This window comes from Camelina sativa, chromosome 20 (assembly GCF_030686135.1).
Source record: "Camelina sativa cultivar CO46 ecotype springtype chromosome 20, ASM3068613v1".
Taxonomy (NCBI): Eukaryota; Viridiplantae; Streptophyta; class Magnoliopsida; order Brassicales; family Brassicaceae; genus Camelina; species Camelina sativa.
The window spans coordinates 25,066,032-25,083,648 of NC_141899.1; the positions used below are offsets into that span (position 1 = coordinate 25,066,032).

Sequence of the window (17,617 nt, forward strand, 5' to 3'; positions counted from 1 at the left end):
GTAATATGCGGGTAGTACAAAGATTAGGGTGAATTTGTGTACTAGCCAAAATAGTAAAAGCAATAAAGAATATAGCCAACTAATCGGTGTCCGGTGAAATTAGGTGATTAGCCAAAGGTCATAATGAAATTACCATAATACACTTAAGTGTCATTCACGCGCTGGTGTAGTAGTGATGCGTGGGAAAAAAATAGCCCTTTTAATTTGTATTTTTATATTCAGAAATAAGGAAAAAAACATGGGACTGAGGAGAGAGACAATGATATAATTGTTTTATGAGTACATTTTTTTTTTCCTTACCCCCTCTTAATTTGTATTTTTATTTTATGTTTACAGTAATTAATTCAGATTTATAATTTTCTAAAAAAATATACCTCTTTTTTCTACATAGACCATAATTTGAATTTTGAAAAACTAAGATAAACTTATTAAAAATAAAAATTATGTCTACATAAAATATAAATAAAATAAAATAGTACGAAATGCACTATGATGATTGAAATTTGCGGTTAAAGTGATGGTATTGATGATGAGAAGTCGAGGATTGTTATGCTGAAGATGCTGGTTGTAGTAATAATTTGTAGTATATCTTAGGATATACTATATAGGAAATCTAAACACTAAAATTAAACACAAATAAAACAATTTTTTATATATAAGAATACAATACAAAAATCTAAACTATCGAATTTTTTAACAAAAAAAAAAAAAAAACTATCGAATTAAAAGTGTAAAACTGTCATAAATTATCGACGGAAGTAGTAGTGATGGTCGGTGACTGCCAAGTTAAAGACATGGAGAAAAAAATCTATACCCTAAAGGATACTTCATAGAGAACCCAAACTGTCAAGTTAAACGTGCACATGTAATATATAGAATATTATTTTTTACAATACTTAAAGAAATAGTATAGAACAAAACTAAATAGTATAGAATAAAATATTTTTCATAAAATAAATTGATGGTACTGGTAATGATGGTATGAAATGAAATGAAAACTTATGAAACAAACTGTTTCCTAAGAAATATACAACATATGAAACTTTAACATGCCGAGTTTAACAGTTTCCGAATAAATTACACTATACCCTAAGGGATACAACATAGAGAATCCAAACCATCAAATTAAGCGCATACTAAAATTAGATTACATAGAAATTAAATTAATAGAATATATCTTTTTTTAAGAAAATGTGATAGAATATTGTTGTATTTTTTATAGAATAATAGCATAAATAATTACATTATTTTAGTTACATATTGAGTTAAATTTGTTCGATTAAAAACAAAAAAAATAAAAACATAAAAGAAAATATTCAATTTTAAGTAAGATTTTGAAATCAAAATAATTTGTATAAATAAATTTATGAGAATTACCCTAGATTTTATTGTAAAGTAGAAATGAATAAATAAGAGATAAACAAGAAATTGATAAAATGAGAAATACAGAGTATAAAAAAGAGAAAAAAAAAGGGAGGATGAGGGAATGCACGTGGGAGAGTGTGTGTTAGCTGTTCATAATGTCACATGAGCAAAACTGTCATTATTATAGAAAATATAGAGAATATCATAGAGTGATGGTTAGAATGGTTAGTGAATTAATTAAAGTTTTTTTATTGGTTACTTTTGCCAATTTCCCCAAAGATTATAGGGGCATTTGTTTAGCAAGATGTGTACTTGTAAGACGGCCGTGTTCATGTTGTGTCGCAACAACAATAATTAGTGGCCACGATTCCGTTTTACGAACACACTATCACGCTTCCAATTCAGAATCCCACAACGTTTCCAACCGCCAAATCTAGGAATCGCGCTTCCTTTGGAACGTAGTTTACAAATTAAACTAAGCAACCAAATTAAACATACTTCCGGTCTAATAGGAATTTTTTTTTGTATGAATGTAAAATTATATTCAACAAAAAGACTGTGTTACAATAAATGCATCTTCAAGTTGAAATTTTAGAAAAGTGTTTCTAGAAATTCAAAAAAAACTAGTAACTGTGGTGTTGGAACCAAACCTGGAGGCCATCAGCATAAGCCGGAATACTTGTCATAGTATTCAGACGGTTCCGGACATGTTTATCTATCATAGCGGTGAGAGTACGGTGCGGTGTCGCAGGGACTCCATGGCACCGGCGATTCCGTTCTGGTCCAAAGACTGTGTATGGTGAGATGAAAAGTGTATCGCAACACAAAAACGTGGAGACGTGGAGCCGAAGTAACAAGTATGGTGAGAAGTGAGTCCTAGCTTACTGTGTATCAGCTTCCTAGAATCCTCTCTGTAAGAGCTGACCAAACCTGGGAGGAGTACCGGCAGGAGAAGAACAAGTGGTCTCGTGTTTCAGTAGTCACCGCACAAAACACACATTTTCCATTTGCAGAGCCATTCCATTTTAGCATTCTATCCCCTGTTGCTAAACGGTTACGTATTGCAAGCCAGGTGATGAAAGAGTATTTGGGGGTAGAGTGTTGGAACCAGACCGCTTTGTACCACGTACAGACCGGGAGTGACTGCCTGACCAAATGCCAAGTATCACGCGAAGAAAAGTGTGACTTAAACTCACCCGATTTTGTTTGCCAAAGGGAAATATCATTACCCGTAGTTAAACAAAGAGAGTCCATCATATCTTCTACCTGAAGGAGTGTACGAGTCCGATGTCGACGTCGACTATGGTTGGCAAGGGCTGTAGCGATAGTGCCATTCAGAGGTATCCCCAAACATCATACCAGAAAGAAGTATCCGTGCCTGATCGCACTTCCTTTTTGTGAAAAAACATGGCTTTATCTCTGTATTTCAGGAGTTTTCGCCATATCCATGAACCTGAGCAAGTCGTACCCTTAACTTACCACAAGGTTTTACCCCGAAGTAGAGTAATGCGAGACCAAGTAACCCATAGGGAGTCCTTTGTCGAAAGCAACCTCCAAATAAGTTTTAAAAGGCTAACAGTGTTTGATTAGAAGAGCAACCGAACCCCTAAACCTCCTTCTATTCGTGGCTTACAAACTTCAGACCAAGCTACCTTCGCCTTTCGAGGGTTAAGAGCTGGACCAGACCAAAGGAAAGCCGAGAAAAGACTTTCAATCTCAGTGATGCACTGTTTTGGTAACCGGAAAGCAAAGAGCCAGCGACTTGTGAGACTTGTAAGCACTGATTTGATAAGCTGGAGCCTTCCCGCAAAAGATAAGAACCTACTCGTCCAGGAGGAGATTCGAGAACGTATTCTCTCTATCAAATGGAGATAGTCGTTTCTTGACATACGCTTAGTGAGCAGAGGTAGACCAAGATATCTGACTAGGAGGTTACCTGGAGTAAAGGGGAACTGACTGAGAATTGCACTGCGGTTCTGCGGTTCTGCGGGGAGAATTGCACTGCGGTTCTGCGGTTCTGCGGTTCTGCGGTTCTGCGGTTCTACAAAGTTTGCTGGCTTATGAGATAAGAAATCGCTGAAAAATCTGACAGCTTGGGCTTTAATTTCCTCCTGAGTGGTGGCAGTAGAACCATCCTGACATTTGATCTCCCTCATAGCATTCACCGCAAGCCTAGCTTCAATGGAATGGTGAAAATATTTATTATTCTTATCACCGACTTGCAGCCAGTGAAGTTTGGATCTCTGCTTCAAGAGTCTCTCCTCAATATCAGAAACCTGGTTCCAACGCTCAAAAGCTGCTACTTCCTCTTCCATGGCTACACAGGATGGTGCAGTATGAGTGGCCAACTGCTTAGTGCATAAGTCTGTATAGGCTGCAGTAACTCGAGTGGAAAGATTGCTAAGTCTATTCCGACTCAAAGTAAAATGGGCTTCAACCCTTTTAACTTTTTTGCGAAACGAAATAGAGCTGAGGTTGAATGAAAGAGTAGACTCGTTTCATCCCAGTAGGTTTGGACTGTTGGCAAAAAATTCGGCATAGTAGCAACCACATTAGAAAACTTAAATGGTCCGCGTATGGAAGCTCCTAACTGAAAGCGGCACCGCAGATGGTCAGAGCACCCCCCAGATTCGAACACACTATAGGCTTCCGGGAACGTGCGAGTTCACACCTCATTCACTAAAATCCTATCCAGCTTCTTACAGATTGGATCCTCATCACGTCGATTACTCCAAGTGAACAAAGGTTCATGATAACTCATGTCAATCAAGGAACAATGAGCAACTGTATCTTGAAAGTCTCGCATCCCCACTAGACGGAGAGGTGAACTCTCAAAATTTGAGTGTTCCTCACCATCCAAAATTTCATTAAAATTTCCCATGATGAGCCAAGGCTTATTACGAAACAATGGCGAATCATGATGTGATTTTAAATCTTCCCATAACTCCTTCCTCTCCTCCTCTAAATTAGAGGCATAAACAAATCTCGTCATCGTGTTTTTGTTGTTAAGTGATCGAGAGATGGTTATTGCGGTGGCGGCTACGAGCTCCATTGTTTCCGTAAATGCCTCCAGTAGTTGCGGAAGAACCAACCTGACCGGATTTAGAATTTATTCGGCATTGAGTCGCCGACGATTCTCATCGATCGGAGCTGTGTCCCCAATTCGTGGGCATTTCTTCAGTCGCAGGTAAAGTCACGATTTTTCTGCTTTTATTAGAGTAAAAAAAAAAAACACCTCCTTTGAAATTTGTTTGTTTGTCGTCATTTTTGATTTGAAACTGGAATTGGCTGAAGCTCTGTCAACCGCTTGTGAAAATTCTAGCCTTTCCATCAAAACTTTCAACCAGGTGATTTTTACATTTCGATTTTGTAGTTTAAGTTTGTGCTTCTATCAAATGTTTCCGAGTCTTCTCAATTTAGGGTCTTGATAAATCCGACTAGTTATAGTATCTGTATCTGGTTTCTGAGTTAGATTGAAGTATTTGCTTCATGCTGACTAAATAAACCATGTTTGTTTGGTCCTGTCTGTGTGTTCTTCAAATTTCATTTGTATGGCTTGATGGGTATTACCGACTTGAGTATAAAGTTGTATTACTTAACAGGTTTAAAAGAAAACTGTCGTTTTATTGATTGAGCTTCCAACTGCTTTGAAGACAGATATTACTATGTTCTCACTATGTGTTTTCTCTGTTCTATGATTATATTTCTCAGCTGATTGAAACTTTGATTGATCGGGTGGATCTATCTGAATCTGAGGCTGAATCATCTCTTGATTTTTTGCTGAACGAGGCAGACGAGGTCCTGATTAGCGCCTTTCTAGTTCTACTGAGAGCTAAAGGAGAGACATACGAAGAAGTAAGTATATCATCACTCAAGTTAATCTAGGCATATAAATAATACATAATCCTATATTACAGCACTTCACTTAGTAAACGTGTTTGGTTGGTAGGTTGTGGGGTTGGCTAGGGCAATGATGAAACATGCTAGGAAAGTGGAAGGATTAGGTGATGTTGTGGACATAGTTGGAACAGGTGGTGATGGAGCAAACACAGTCAATATATCAACTGGAACTTGAACTTCAATACTTGCTGCAGCTTGTGGCGCAAAAGTAGCAAAGGTATAACGAGTGAGAAATTCCTTAACAGAAATCATCTCTTCTTTGGTCATGTAATTATTATGGGTATTTACTTTGCTAGCAAGGGAACCGTTCGAGTTCTTCTGCATGTGGAAGTGCTGATGTACTAGAGGCACTAGGGTAATGCTGGATTTGGGACCAGAGGGCATCAAAAGATGTGTTGAACAATCGGGGATTGGCTTTATGATGTCCCCTCTGTATCATCCAGCTATGAAGATTGTTGGTCCTGTCCGGAAAAGGCTTAAAATAAAAACCGCTTTTTAACATATTGGGACCTATGCTTAACCCTGCTAGAGTGTCTTATGCTGTCGTTGGTGTATACCACAAAAATCTGGTACATTTACTTCCTCCTGAAATTAGCTAGCGAGTTCGTCAAGAAAAAGAGACATTTAAAGGTACTGTTGCTTATGTGGTTTTTATAGGTTGTTAAGATGGCAAAGGCGCTGCAACGATTTGGAATGAAAAGAGCACTGGTGGTACACTCACAGTATGGTCTAGACGAAATGAGTCCATTAGGTACACGATTATCTCTTCCCAAAATTGATGACTATTATTATCATTATACGATTATTATTATTAACCAATCATGGCGTAACAAAAAGAAAACAGGAGGAGGGCTAGTTTATGATGTAACCCCGGAAAAAATCGAAGAATTCTCATTCGATCCATGTAAAGATTTCTCACTCAATTGTCTACCTTTTCTATTCCCTCTCTAAAATGAAGAGTGCAGAGGCAACTTGGTAAAAACGAGAGAGTTTTTGATATTAAAGCTTTATATCTTTTGACAGTGGACTTTGATATTCCTCGTTGTACACTTGAGGATTTGCGAGGTGGAGGTCCAGACTATAATGCGGGTGTGTTAAGACGTGTTCTTTCAGGGGAACGTGGAGCAATTGCCGATTCATTGGTATAATATTTGTTTTTTTGCAGATTCAACATTCTCTTTCTCTCTGAATACTTTCCTGCTTTTTCTTTCTTGAACTTCTGCATTTTCAAAATCTTGTTTCAGATCCTAAACGCAGCTGCAGCTCTCCTGGTTAGCAACCGAGTTCAAACACTAGCTGAAGGAGTAACCTTGGCACGGGAAGTACAATCGTCTGGGAAAGCTATCAAGACGCTTGATTCATGGATAAACATCTCCAACTTAGCTCAGAAATCTCAGTGACCAGAGAGGCCTCTGCATTGTTTTCAATATTGTATGCAACAGATCATCGTTGCAATTGTAGATGAAAATCAAGGCAATGTGCCAAAGGAAGACGCTGGAATAATTTGTAACTTCACTTTCCCATTGAGAGGTATTTACGTTATCAACTTATCATCATGTAAACATAACTAACAATAATTTTTAATAAAATGAATGAATCAACATTCTGATCAGTTCCACAGTCAAAGTTTCAACCTTTTCTACCACAGCCAAAGGTAAAGCTCCCAAAATTCAAAGTGTTTTATTTTTCTGCATTAACTTCAAAACTTACATATGGGTTAGTTGAAAAAGATTCCCATGTATCATTAAACTTTTGTTGTGGCAAATTGAAACAGGTGTAAGCTCATGACTTCCTAGACACGTACAAAGCAGAGCAAATTCCTTTTTTTAGTGACTGAATTCTGAATAAAAGACAGCGTCATATTTTCTTTTATTTTCTTTTTTTACTCTTTTTTTGGTCGTTGGTTAATGTTTTCTATAGAATAAAATAGAAACCGAAGTTGAAAGTTCTAAGGTAGATTTTTTTTTTTTGGTAGAACAATATTTGAAAACTTATAATCAAATGTCACTGCAGACTTCAACTAAATTTGACCCCATACTATGCGTAAGAAAGAGCCAGCCACTGAATGACTGAAACATTTGTGTAAGTTAAAAGTGGTCATATGTATACGTAATATTTGTCTCGATCTAGTTCAGAAGACTCCGGATATTTTATAAATGTACTTGGAGAGCAAATAAAATTCAACATTTGTTAGAAGTAGAGCAAATCATTAATACTAAAATTTTAAATTCTTTGAATACTCGCTGTTTGTATTAAGGTAAATAGATATATGTATACGATATCTAAATCTCTATAAATTTAAGAATTTGTAAAAGTATTAAATTGTGAAAATATTATTTCTATGGATAGAATAGGAGAAGAAAACCGAATCTGAGATTCTCGGTTAAGAGCAACCAGCAAAAGCCAAAAGGAAATTTGTAAACAGGCAGTAAAAGAAAAAAAACTTCCGGAAATATTAGTTCGGGGAGTTTGAACCCGACGTGAATCGAACACGCAACCTTCTGATCTGGAGTCAGACGCGCTACCATTGCGCCACGGATCCAGATGCTAATTACTCAACTTAGTTATATTTATTCATAATCGGCTCCAATTGGTTTGGTGTTTTGTCTTTCTTTTTCAATGATCGATCCAAAATGTGTTGACATGAATCATGTCTTTCGCATAAAAATTGGTATTCACTCTCTAAACTTTTAGAACAACTCTTTGAAGAGAAAGAGTAAAAATGCTTAGCTATTTACAATGAATAAGTTTATTTCTAAAGTAAGAAGAGCAAAAAATGTAGATCATCATCATTGGAGCCGAGAAGTCACATTGATGAAGGTATCTTCAGGACATGGAATCGTTAAGCCGCCCATCGGATGATCAAATCCAAACTCTTCCTTGGATTTACTAAGCAGAGCTTGAAACGAAGGCTGGTTTAAATATGAGACTGTGTTAAGAAGCAAACTCCGATACTTTTTATTGATAAGAAGAGAATTGTACAAGAGCGGACCACTAGCACATCACTAGCTCACGCTTAATCTCACGCAGGAGAACTCAAATACAATTTTCAATATGAAAAACTCTAAACAATGAGAACAGAGTATATATAATTTGAAATTCAAATCTAGATATTTTTAGAGACTAAAAATATCTTTAACGGCAAAGAAGTCAAACTTCGGTCAAACCACCTCACGTGCTTCCTCACGAGCCTTCAAACGCCTCACGTATACACGTCGTAGCTTATCAATACCCCCTCCAATGAGACGCAGCTTGTCCTCAAGTGCAAAAGACGGAAACTGCTCTTCCAACACACGAACGTCCTCCCAAGATGACTCATGGTCTGGTAGTCCTGTCCATTTGACCAATACTTCCAACACACCAGAATCAGAGTATCGAGAATCCAACAAAGTCGCAGGTTCAATCACAACCTCATCAGTTTCAGAAAAAGATTGAGGAAGAGGTAAAACCTGATGATGGACCCCCAAAACTTGTTTCCATTGAGACACATGAAACACGGGATGTATTTTAGACGAATCCGGCAGCTGTAAACGATAAGCAGCTTTGCCAATCCTCTCTAACACCTGATATGGCCCATAGAACTTAGCAGCTAGCTTCTGACACAAACGCTTAGCCACCGATGTCTAACGATACGGACGCTTTAAATCGAACCAGAGCTGGAGGATCCCTGCCATACACCACACGGAAGGGAGTTGACTTTAACGCAGTGTGAAACGAAGAATTATACCACAACTCAGCCCAAGAAAGATACGACGCCCAAGTCCGCGGGTGAGTAGAGGCAAAGCATCGCAAAAAAGTCTCCAAACATCGATTTAACACTTCTGTTTGCCCATCAGTCTGAGGATGGAAAGCAGTGCTGTACTTGAGCTTAGTACCAGCAAGCTTAAAGCAGTCCTTCCAGAAAGCACTCAGAAAAATGCGATCACGATCAGACACGATGGAAACTGGATACCCATGAAGACGAACTACCTCTTGAATAAACTTCTTAGCCACATCAGCCGCCGTGAATGGGTGCTTCAGCCCAATAAAATGGCCATATTTACTCAACCTATCCACCACTACTAAGATAGCATTAACACCATGAGAATTAGGCAAGCCCTCAATAAAATCCATATTCACATCTTCCCACACTTGATTAGGCAAAGGTAGAGGTTGTAGTAAGCCTGCGGGAGACAGAGTTGAGTATTTATGAGTCTGACATATCCCACATTCTGACACAAACCTCTGCACGTCCTTCAGCATGCCTTGCCAGTAAAAAGACTGTTGTAATCGCTTGAGAGTTTTTAACACCCCCGAGTGTCCTCCCATAAGACTGCAATGATACTCTTCCAACAGTAAATACACGCTACAACCCCCAGAAGGAATCACCAAGCGATTCTTATACCACAATCGACCATCAACCTCTTTATAAGGAGCATATTGAGCAGGATCCTTACGCACCGCCTGCAACAAGTTTTGAATACCCTCATTCTCTTCAATCTCTTTGTACATGTCTTGAACCTGCAGAACCGAGGGAACTGTCAGCCCGAAAAACAGTGACAAACAAGAAGAAGACTCCGAGTGATGAATCCGCGATAAGCCATCAGCAGCTTTATTGTCAACACCCTGTTTGTACACTATCTCAAAGTCGTAGGGCAACAGCTTGATCAACCACTTTTGATACTCCATTGTCACCTCCCGCTGTTCTAACAGAAACTTCAAACTCTTCTGGTCCGTATGCATCGTGAACCTATGACCAAGCAAATAATGTTTCCATTTTTGAATCGATAACACTATAGCCATTAGTTCACGCTCATACACTGATTTGGCCTGCTCGCGAGTTGTTAGACCATGGCTAAAGAAAGCTATTGGTCTATGGTCTTGCATCAATACTGCCCCCAGACCAAAGCCAGATGCATCAGCCTCCACCACAAACGCCTTATCAAAATCAGGCAGAGCCAACACCGGAGCAGATGCCATTGCTCCTTTCAACTTCTCAAACGCCTCTTGCGACTCAACACTCCAAGCGAACTGATCCTTCTTCAAAAGTTCAGTGAGAGGACGAGCCAGAGAGCCATACCCCTTCACAAAGCGACGATAGTACCCTGTAAGTCCAAGAAACCCGCGCAACTCCTTGACAGTTCTCGGAGTAGGCCAGTCAGACATCGCCTTGGTCTTAGCAGGATCCGTAGATACGCCCTCTGCATTGATAATGTGGCCCAGGTAATCAATCTGACGTTGAGCAAATAGGCATTTCTTCTTATTAGCAAATAAGCGATGCTCTGCAAACAGTTTCATCACAACCATCAGATGCTCCAAATGATCTTCAAGGTTAGCACTATAAATCAAAATATCATCGAAAAAGACCAAGATGAACTTCCTGAGGTAAGGACGAAAGATAGAATTCATCAAGGCTTGGAACGTAGCAGGAGCATTGGTGAGACCAAAGGGCATCACCAAAAACTCGTAATGGCCATCATGAGTCCGGAAGGCTGTCTTTTCCACATCTTCTTGCTTCATCCGGATCTGATGATATCCTGCTCTCAAATCTAATTTCGAAAATACCTGAGCGCCATTCAACTCATCCAACAGCTGATCAATAACTGGAATAGGGAATTTATCGATCACAGTAGCCCTGTTCAAGGCACGATAGTCAACACAGAAGCGCCAAGAGAGGTCTTTCTTCTTGACCAACAACACGGGGCTTGAATACGGGCTGTGAATAGGCTGAATGATCCCCGTAGCTAACATCTCCTTCACCATGGACTCCATCACCTCCTTCTGAGCATGGGGATACCTATACAGACGAACACTAACTGCTCCAACGCCTGGAAGTAAAGAAATAGCATGTTCATGACCCCGTATAGGCGGAAGTCCTGAAGGTGGAACAAAAACATGGTTAAACTGCTGCAACACTATCTCCACCTCCCGAGGCCATTCTAGTAGTGTATCACTATCCCCAGGTTGCTCCAAAAGTGAGAACCCACAATCATCATCCTGTTTATTACAACGAGTAGGCTGTACTGCCACACAAGTCAGTTGAGAATCCGACTCACCAATCAACTTCACTTCACGACCTTGATAGACAAAGGACATCTCGTGTGTCTCCCAGTTAATTCTACAATCTCCCAAAGTTCGTAACCATTGAACACCAAGTATGACATCCACCTGTCCCAACTCCAAAATGATAAAGTCTGTGGTGAAAGTAACGCCCTGCACAGTGAAACTGACATCTTTACACACCCCAGAGCCCTTGACCGTGACACCCGTGCCCAACAAAATATTGAGATGAGCATTAGGTGTTGTATGAAGCTTCAGTTTCGATGCAAGTAGTGGTGACAAGAAGTTATGTGTCGCACCACTGTCAAGCATAATCAAAGCAGCAGCTTTACGAACCAACCCTCGCATCTTCATGGTTCGTGGAGAAGAAATCCCCATGAATGAACTGAAAGACAGCTCCATACACTGACCAACCGGACTCTCGATCATCTCCACATCCGCATCTTCTTCCATGCGATGTTCTTGTAAAACTTCTACCACAAAATCATTCAATACTGTTAAGATCTGTAACTCCTTATTGGGACACTCATGTCCCTTAAACCCCTTCCCCTGACACTTGAAACAAATACTTCTTCTTCTCATATCGTCTAATTCAGCGCTTGTACGGTGTCTCTGAGGACAAGACAGACTAGGAGGAACTCCCCTCTCAACCGAATGTTTCTCTCCCATTTTTCTAGCATCACTGAATGTAGACTTCGACTTCCAACCAAGTAATGGCGTAGGCGCAGAAACCTTAGCAACTGGAACCAACTGTTGTTGAGCCTCCATTACCTTTGGTACTTCTCTCTGCATCACAGATCTCAACGTACTCGACTCCATAGACAACACCACTGCAATCAGTTCAGGTAAGTCCTGAGGTTTCATCATGTAAACCAGCTCCTGCATCTCCGGTTTCAAACCATTCAGGAAGATACCTTCTAATTTCACATCATCTAACCCTGAAACCTGCGCAGATAGATCCTCAAACTTCCTTACGTATTCCGCCACCGTACCTTCTTGTTTGATACAGAACAAACTCTGGCTGGGACCTTTCACTCGCAAGTTACCAAATCGAAGAAGGAGTCTCTTTTTGAAGTGAGTCCAATCCTCAAATGGAACGCGATAAATCTCCCAATTGAACCATCCTAACGCATCTCCAGCCAAATGAACTGAGACCAAATCCAACTTCTCTAGATCTGAGAATCCTCCAATGCGAAAATAACGTTCTACTAACGACAGCCAACCGTGAATATTCACACCATCAAACACAGGCATATCGACGTTCTTAAGCAATATTTTGCGATACTCGGGCCCAAAATTACTACGGCGAGGTTCCGAAGCATGAGGTGATACCTGAGAAAGATCCTCGGGGAAAAGCGACTGCGCGGTGCGACTAGGTCCTGGGGAATCGCGATCGACTCCCAACGGAGGCAGGCGAAGCAAGATCTGCTCCAGTGAGTGTTGCATCAAACGAGATCGCGAACGCTCTTCATGAAATTGCGAGTTCAGCGTGTTAATTCGATCAAAAATCTCCGGAATCGGATCAGAATCATCTCCCAGCGATACCTCAGACACAATCGGAGAAAGCTTCGGGTCAAACGATTTCAATTTCTCCATTGATTCGATCGGTTGTCACAACGCACCAAATGTTAAGAAGCAAACTCCGATACTTTTTATTGATAAGAAGAGAATTGTACAAGAGCGGACCACTAGCACATCACTAGCTCACGCTTAATCTCACGCAGGAGAACTCAAATACAATTTTCAACATTGAAAACTCTAAACAATGAGAACAGAGTATATATAATTTGAAATTCAAATCTAGATGTTTTTAGAGACTAAAAATATCTTTAACGGCAAAGAAGTCAAACTTCGGTCAAACCACCTCATGTGCTTCCTCACGAGCCTTCGAACGCCTCACGTATACACGTCGTAGCTTATCAGACTGGCACCATATATCTCTTCCTCTGGCTCTCTCCTACGTACACCGCAAGAAACCCTTTTGGTGCCGCCGAGGCTGCTCTGGTGGAGCGGCTTAGAATCTTCTTTGCTCCCAATATACTTCTCACCGAAGCCATTTCTATTTTTTGTCTGAAAAATGTGGAATTCCCTTTTAAGCTTCAGAAGATGTATGGAAAGATTCAAGTTATTGGATTGCTTACTGTTGGTTGATGATAGAAAGAATGGTTCATGTGGCGTATATATAGAAAGATCAATGAAGGGAATCTTCTCAGAAAAAATCATTGAAACTTGTGGTGGTTTACAAATGTGGGACAGCCTATAACTGAGTACCACATGGTTCTGTCATTACCATCTGGAGAAGATACATAAATGCAATTTGTCTACTTGGATAATCTCTATATGCAATTCTTACGGGCTTGTTTTCTCAATGTTTCTGAGACAAGACGTGCCCTATGATTTTTAAAACAAGGAGAAGCAAGTTCGGTGATGATTAGGTGGCTGGTTCTTTGTCCTATAGTACCCTAATTAATCTTAATGGATTTAATTGAAAGTTAAAAGTGGGGACTTGATGTATAATTTATACAGACATGGAGAAAACAATCACTTGTGAAGTGAAGATAATGGCTCATTAGCGTGCGTTGCTTGTCAACTTGTCATCTATCTAACTTAAAAAACAGAACCATGTTCTCTGTTCTAGTCTGTCCGACGCTTCAAGATCACAAGTTTCAGAGAGGTTACAACTCCTTTCTATATATACACACTTAAACTCATTCTTTCTATCATCAACCAACAACAAGCAATCCAACAACTTTTACATCTTCAGAAGCTTCACAAGAATTCAAACTTTCGGACAAAGAAATAGAAATGGCTTTCGTGAGAAGTCTATTGAGAGAAAAGAAGATTCTAAGCCTCTCTACCAGAGCAGTTTTGGTGGCCCCAAAAGGGTTTCTTGCGGTGTACATAGGAGAGAGCCAGAAGAAGAGATATTTGGTGCCAATCTCATACCTAAACCAGCCTTTATTTCAAGCTCTGCTCAGTAAATCCGAGGAAGAGTTTGGATTTGATTATCCGATGGGTGGCTTAATGATTCCTTGTCCTGAAGATACCTTCATCACCGTAACATCCATGCTTCAATGTATTAAATTTGGGCTTATCTTGGGCTTCTAACTAAAAACCAATTGGCAATTAGTAGATTGACTCTAACCCTTTATATATTAATGATAGTCCCTTTAAACTTCAGATGTGGGACTTGGATTGTATCCCAAAAATCTCCCCTTCAAACCAAGGACCACATGTGGAATATTAATATGCCTCCTCGAGATGATAACTCCATCTCGAACCGATCCCACTTGGACCGATAATAAACCTCTTTTTGGGCCCCCATTACTCGGGTTAACAAGAGGCATGTTCGTATCCACTTTTCTAAGTCCACCATAATTTTAACCTTGGGCTCTGATACCATATTAAATTTAAGACAAGAACTTTGTATAAAGAATTACTCTCTTTATTAATGTGTTTAGAAAATATCCTCTCAAAACTAAACACTCTCAAAGCTCTCTCTTAATTCATGGCTTATGTCACAACTCAACATAGCCTTTTATATCAAGCATAAATCCTAATCCTATTAGGAAAACACCAATATTTAGATTACTCCTAAATATTTCTTGAGCTTATCTTCTCTCTTATTCTTAGCAGTCCTTTGTAAGAATAACTTGGGCCTTAAGGTTCAAAGCTTATCCAACAATCTTCCTCTTAAGCTTTGAATCTTCTTCTGCAACATCTTGAACTCCTAGCAACCTTCTCATTTCAATAAACTGAATTCTTGCCAAAGCCTTTGTCAAAATGTCTGCCTTCTGATCAGCTCCAGGAATGTGATCAACATAGATGAGCTCCCTCTCAACACATTCACGAATGAAGTGAAATCTCTTGTGAATGTGTTTGCTCTTACTGTGAAATACATGATTCCTTGCTAGAGCAATAGCAGCTTTGTTGTCAACATACAACATGATCTGCTTGCTTCTCCAACCTGTAACTTCACTTAAGAGATCCTGAAGCCAAATTGCTTGCTTAGCTCCCTCTGTTGCAGCCATAAACTCGGCCTCACAAAACGACATCGCTACCGTGTCCTGTTTCTGCAAACACCAAGTAACAGGTGTGTCTCCAAAGAAAAAGACGTGACCAGTTGTACTTCTTCCATCGTCCTGGTCAACATTGTGACTGCTATCGCTGAAACCAACCAGCTCTCTTGAACCTCCTCGCCTGTACTTTAGTCCATATGAAGCTGTTCCTCGGAGATAACGCAGGATTTGCTTCACGACTTCACCATGCGATTTGCGTGGACTCTGCATATACCTGCTAATAATTCCAACAGCAAAAGCAAGGTCGGGGCGAGTGTGTACCAAATATCTTAAGCAGCCAACAAACCTTCTATAGCGAGTAGGATCAATCTCTGCTTCATCGAGAGCTTTTGACAGCTGCAGTCCGAACTCCATCGGTATCAAAGTCGAATTTCAGCTCTCCAAACCAGCTTCCAACAAGATTCTTTTCGCATATCCTTCTTGCTTGATAGTGATCCCATCCTTCTCTTGACTCACTTCAATTCCAAGGTAATAGGTGAGCTTACCAAGGTCTGTCATCTCAAATTTTGCAGACATACCTTTCTTAAACTCGATTATGGCCGTGAGTTTATTTCCTGTAACCAATAAATCATCGTCATAGACTGCAACCAAGAGCAGCTCTTTGTCTTTTGTTCTACGATACACAGAAGCTTCCTTAACACATCTCTTGAAACCCATCTCTTTCAAGATCTGATCAAGCTTTGTATTCCAAGCTCTCGGAGCCTGTCTCAATCCATACAAAGCTTTTGATAGTTTATAAACTCTGTGCTCTTCTCCTTTGATCTCAAAACCTTCAGGCTGTTCTACATACACATCCTCTTTTAACTCACCGTGTAAGAAGGCTGTCTTCACATCTAAGTGATGGATTTCCCATCCATCTGTCGCAGCTAAAGCAATCAAAAGTCGTATGGTCTCTAAGCGTGCTACTGGAGCGAATGCTTCACCAAAATCTACACCACTTTCTTGCACATATCCTTTTGCCACAAGCCTGGCTTTGTGCTTACTTATAGAGCCATCAGCATTCCTTTTAATTTTAAATACCCACTTAAGACCAATTACCTTCACTCCTCTTGGTCTATCAACAAGCTTCCATGTGTTGTTTTTGTTTATGGACTCTATTTCCTCTCTGCACGCAACTCTCCACACTTGTTGATCCTTAGCTTCCTTGTAATACCTTGGTTCGTTGTTAATTAGGAACAGAAGTGTCTCACTCTCGATCGTTGCTAACATAACATAGTCTTCGAACCTCTTTGGCTTATTAGTCTGTCGAGTAGTCCTTCTTAAAGGCTGCTGTTGAATTTCTTGTGTAACTTCTTCCTCATGATCATCTGCATTTTCTTGTGATGTAACACTCTCTGTTATATCTCCCTCTGCATCCTCTGCATTGTTCTCTGTTACAACTGGTCCTTCTCCAACATCTTCGACTTCTCCCCATCGCATGTGAAACATGCCAGGTTCTCTGTTTTCACTATCTCTAGCCGAACTCCACGACCATTTGTCTTTCTCGCTGAACACCACATCTCGACTAACAGTAATTCTTCGAGTAGAAGGATCAAATAATCTATAAGCCTTCGATCCAGGCTCAATTCCAAGATGTAACAGAGGCTTTGACCTATCATCAAGTTTCTTGAGGAGCGTATTATCAACCTTTGCATACGCAACACAGCCAAACACCCTTAAATGCTCAATATTTGGCTTCCTTCCTCGCAGACTCTCGTAAGGTGTCATGTTGTTAAGTGCTTTGGTAGGCACCCTGGTTATTAAATAAGTAGCATGTCGAACTCCTTCTCCCCAAAGATAATTTGGCACCTCCTACCTTTAAGGAGACTCCTGGTCATCTCCATTAGAGTTCTGTTCCTCCTCTCTACCACACCATTCTGTTGAGGGGTGTAAGGAGCTGTTAAATGCCTTGTGATCCCAGCAGTTTCACAAAACTGATTGAATTCACCTGATGTAAATTCTCCCCCCTATCTGTCCTTAGAGTCTTGATATCCCTTCCAAGATCTTTTTCTACTACATTCTTGAATCCTTTGAAGCTTCCAAAAGCTTCACTCTTCTCCTTTATCAAAATAGACCACATGTACCTTGAGTAGTCATCGATAATCACAAATATGTACCTGTTATTTGCGAGTGTGCAGGAGTTATGGGACCACACAGGTCCGCATGTAGTAGTTCAAGTGGTTTAGAGGCTCGAAACTGGGTAGCTTTAGGGAAGACATGTCGAGTCTGCTTGCCAACTAAACAAGACTGACATA

At 40.0% G+C, this 17,617-nt stretch overlaps 1 protein-coding gene, 1 non-coding gene and 3 pseudogenes across 5 annotated transcripts; 2 read left to right on the forward strand and 3 right to left on the reverse strand.

Moving 5' to 3' along the window:
- The first annotated feature begins 4,251 nt into the window (after positions 1-4,251).
- LOC104772671 (anthranilate phosphoribosyltransferase, chloroplastic-like) lies at positions 4,252-6,877 on the forward strand (annotated as a pseudogene). The gene is made up of 8 exons (XR_015592213.1): positions 4,252-4,712; positions 5,077-5,220; positions 5,315-5,482; positions 5,562-5,834; positions 5,923-6,016; positions 6,110-6,169; positions 6,289-6,407; positions 6,510-6,877. The product of XR_015592213.1 is annotated as an anthranilate phosphoribosyltransferase, chloroplastic-like (transcript).
- Positions 6,878-7,735: 858 nt separating this feature from the next.
- TRNAW-CCA (transfer RNA tryptophan (anticodon CCA)) lies at positions 7,736-7,807 on the reverse strand. Its single transcript has one exon. It is a non-coding gene; the product is annotated as a tRNA-Trp (tRNA).
- Positions 7,808-8,054: 247 nt separating this feature from the next.
- On the reverse strand, positions 8,055-13,475 carry LOC109131394 (auxin-responsive protein SAUR20-like). Of its 3 annotated transcripts, none has more exons than XM_019242316.2 (3): positions 13,230-13,475; position 12,242; positions 8,055-8,194 (listed from the first exon to the last, which is right to left on the reverse strand). In XM_019242316.2, exons 1-3 carry the CDS (start codon positions 13,359-13,361, stop codon positions 8,055-8,057), a joined length of 273 nt encoding a protein of 90 aa, XP_019097861.1. In that variant the 5' UTR covers positions 13,362-13,475. The 3 variants fall into 3 exon arrangements, with proteins under 3 accessions (XP_019097861.1, XP_019097860.1, XP_087360319.1); XM_019242315.2 differs by lacking the exon at position 12,242 and adding an exon at position 13,013; XM_087504193.1 differs by lacking the exon at position 12,242 and adding an exon at position 13,062.
- A 443-nt stretch (positions 13,476-13,918) lies between these two features.
- LOC147919322 (auxin-responsive protein SAUR24 pseudogene) lies at positions 13,919-14,412 on the forward strand (annotated as a pseudogene).
- A 566-nt stretch (positions 14,413-14,978) lies between these two features.
- On the reverse strand, positions 14,979-15,737 carry LOC147919323 (secreted RxLR effector protein 161 pseudogene; annotated as a pseudogene).
- Between the last annotated feature and the right edge of the window lie 1,880 nt (positions 15,738-17,617).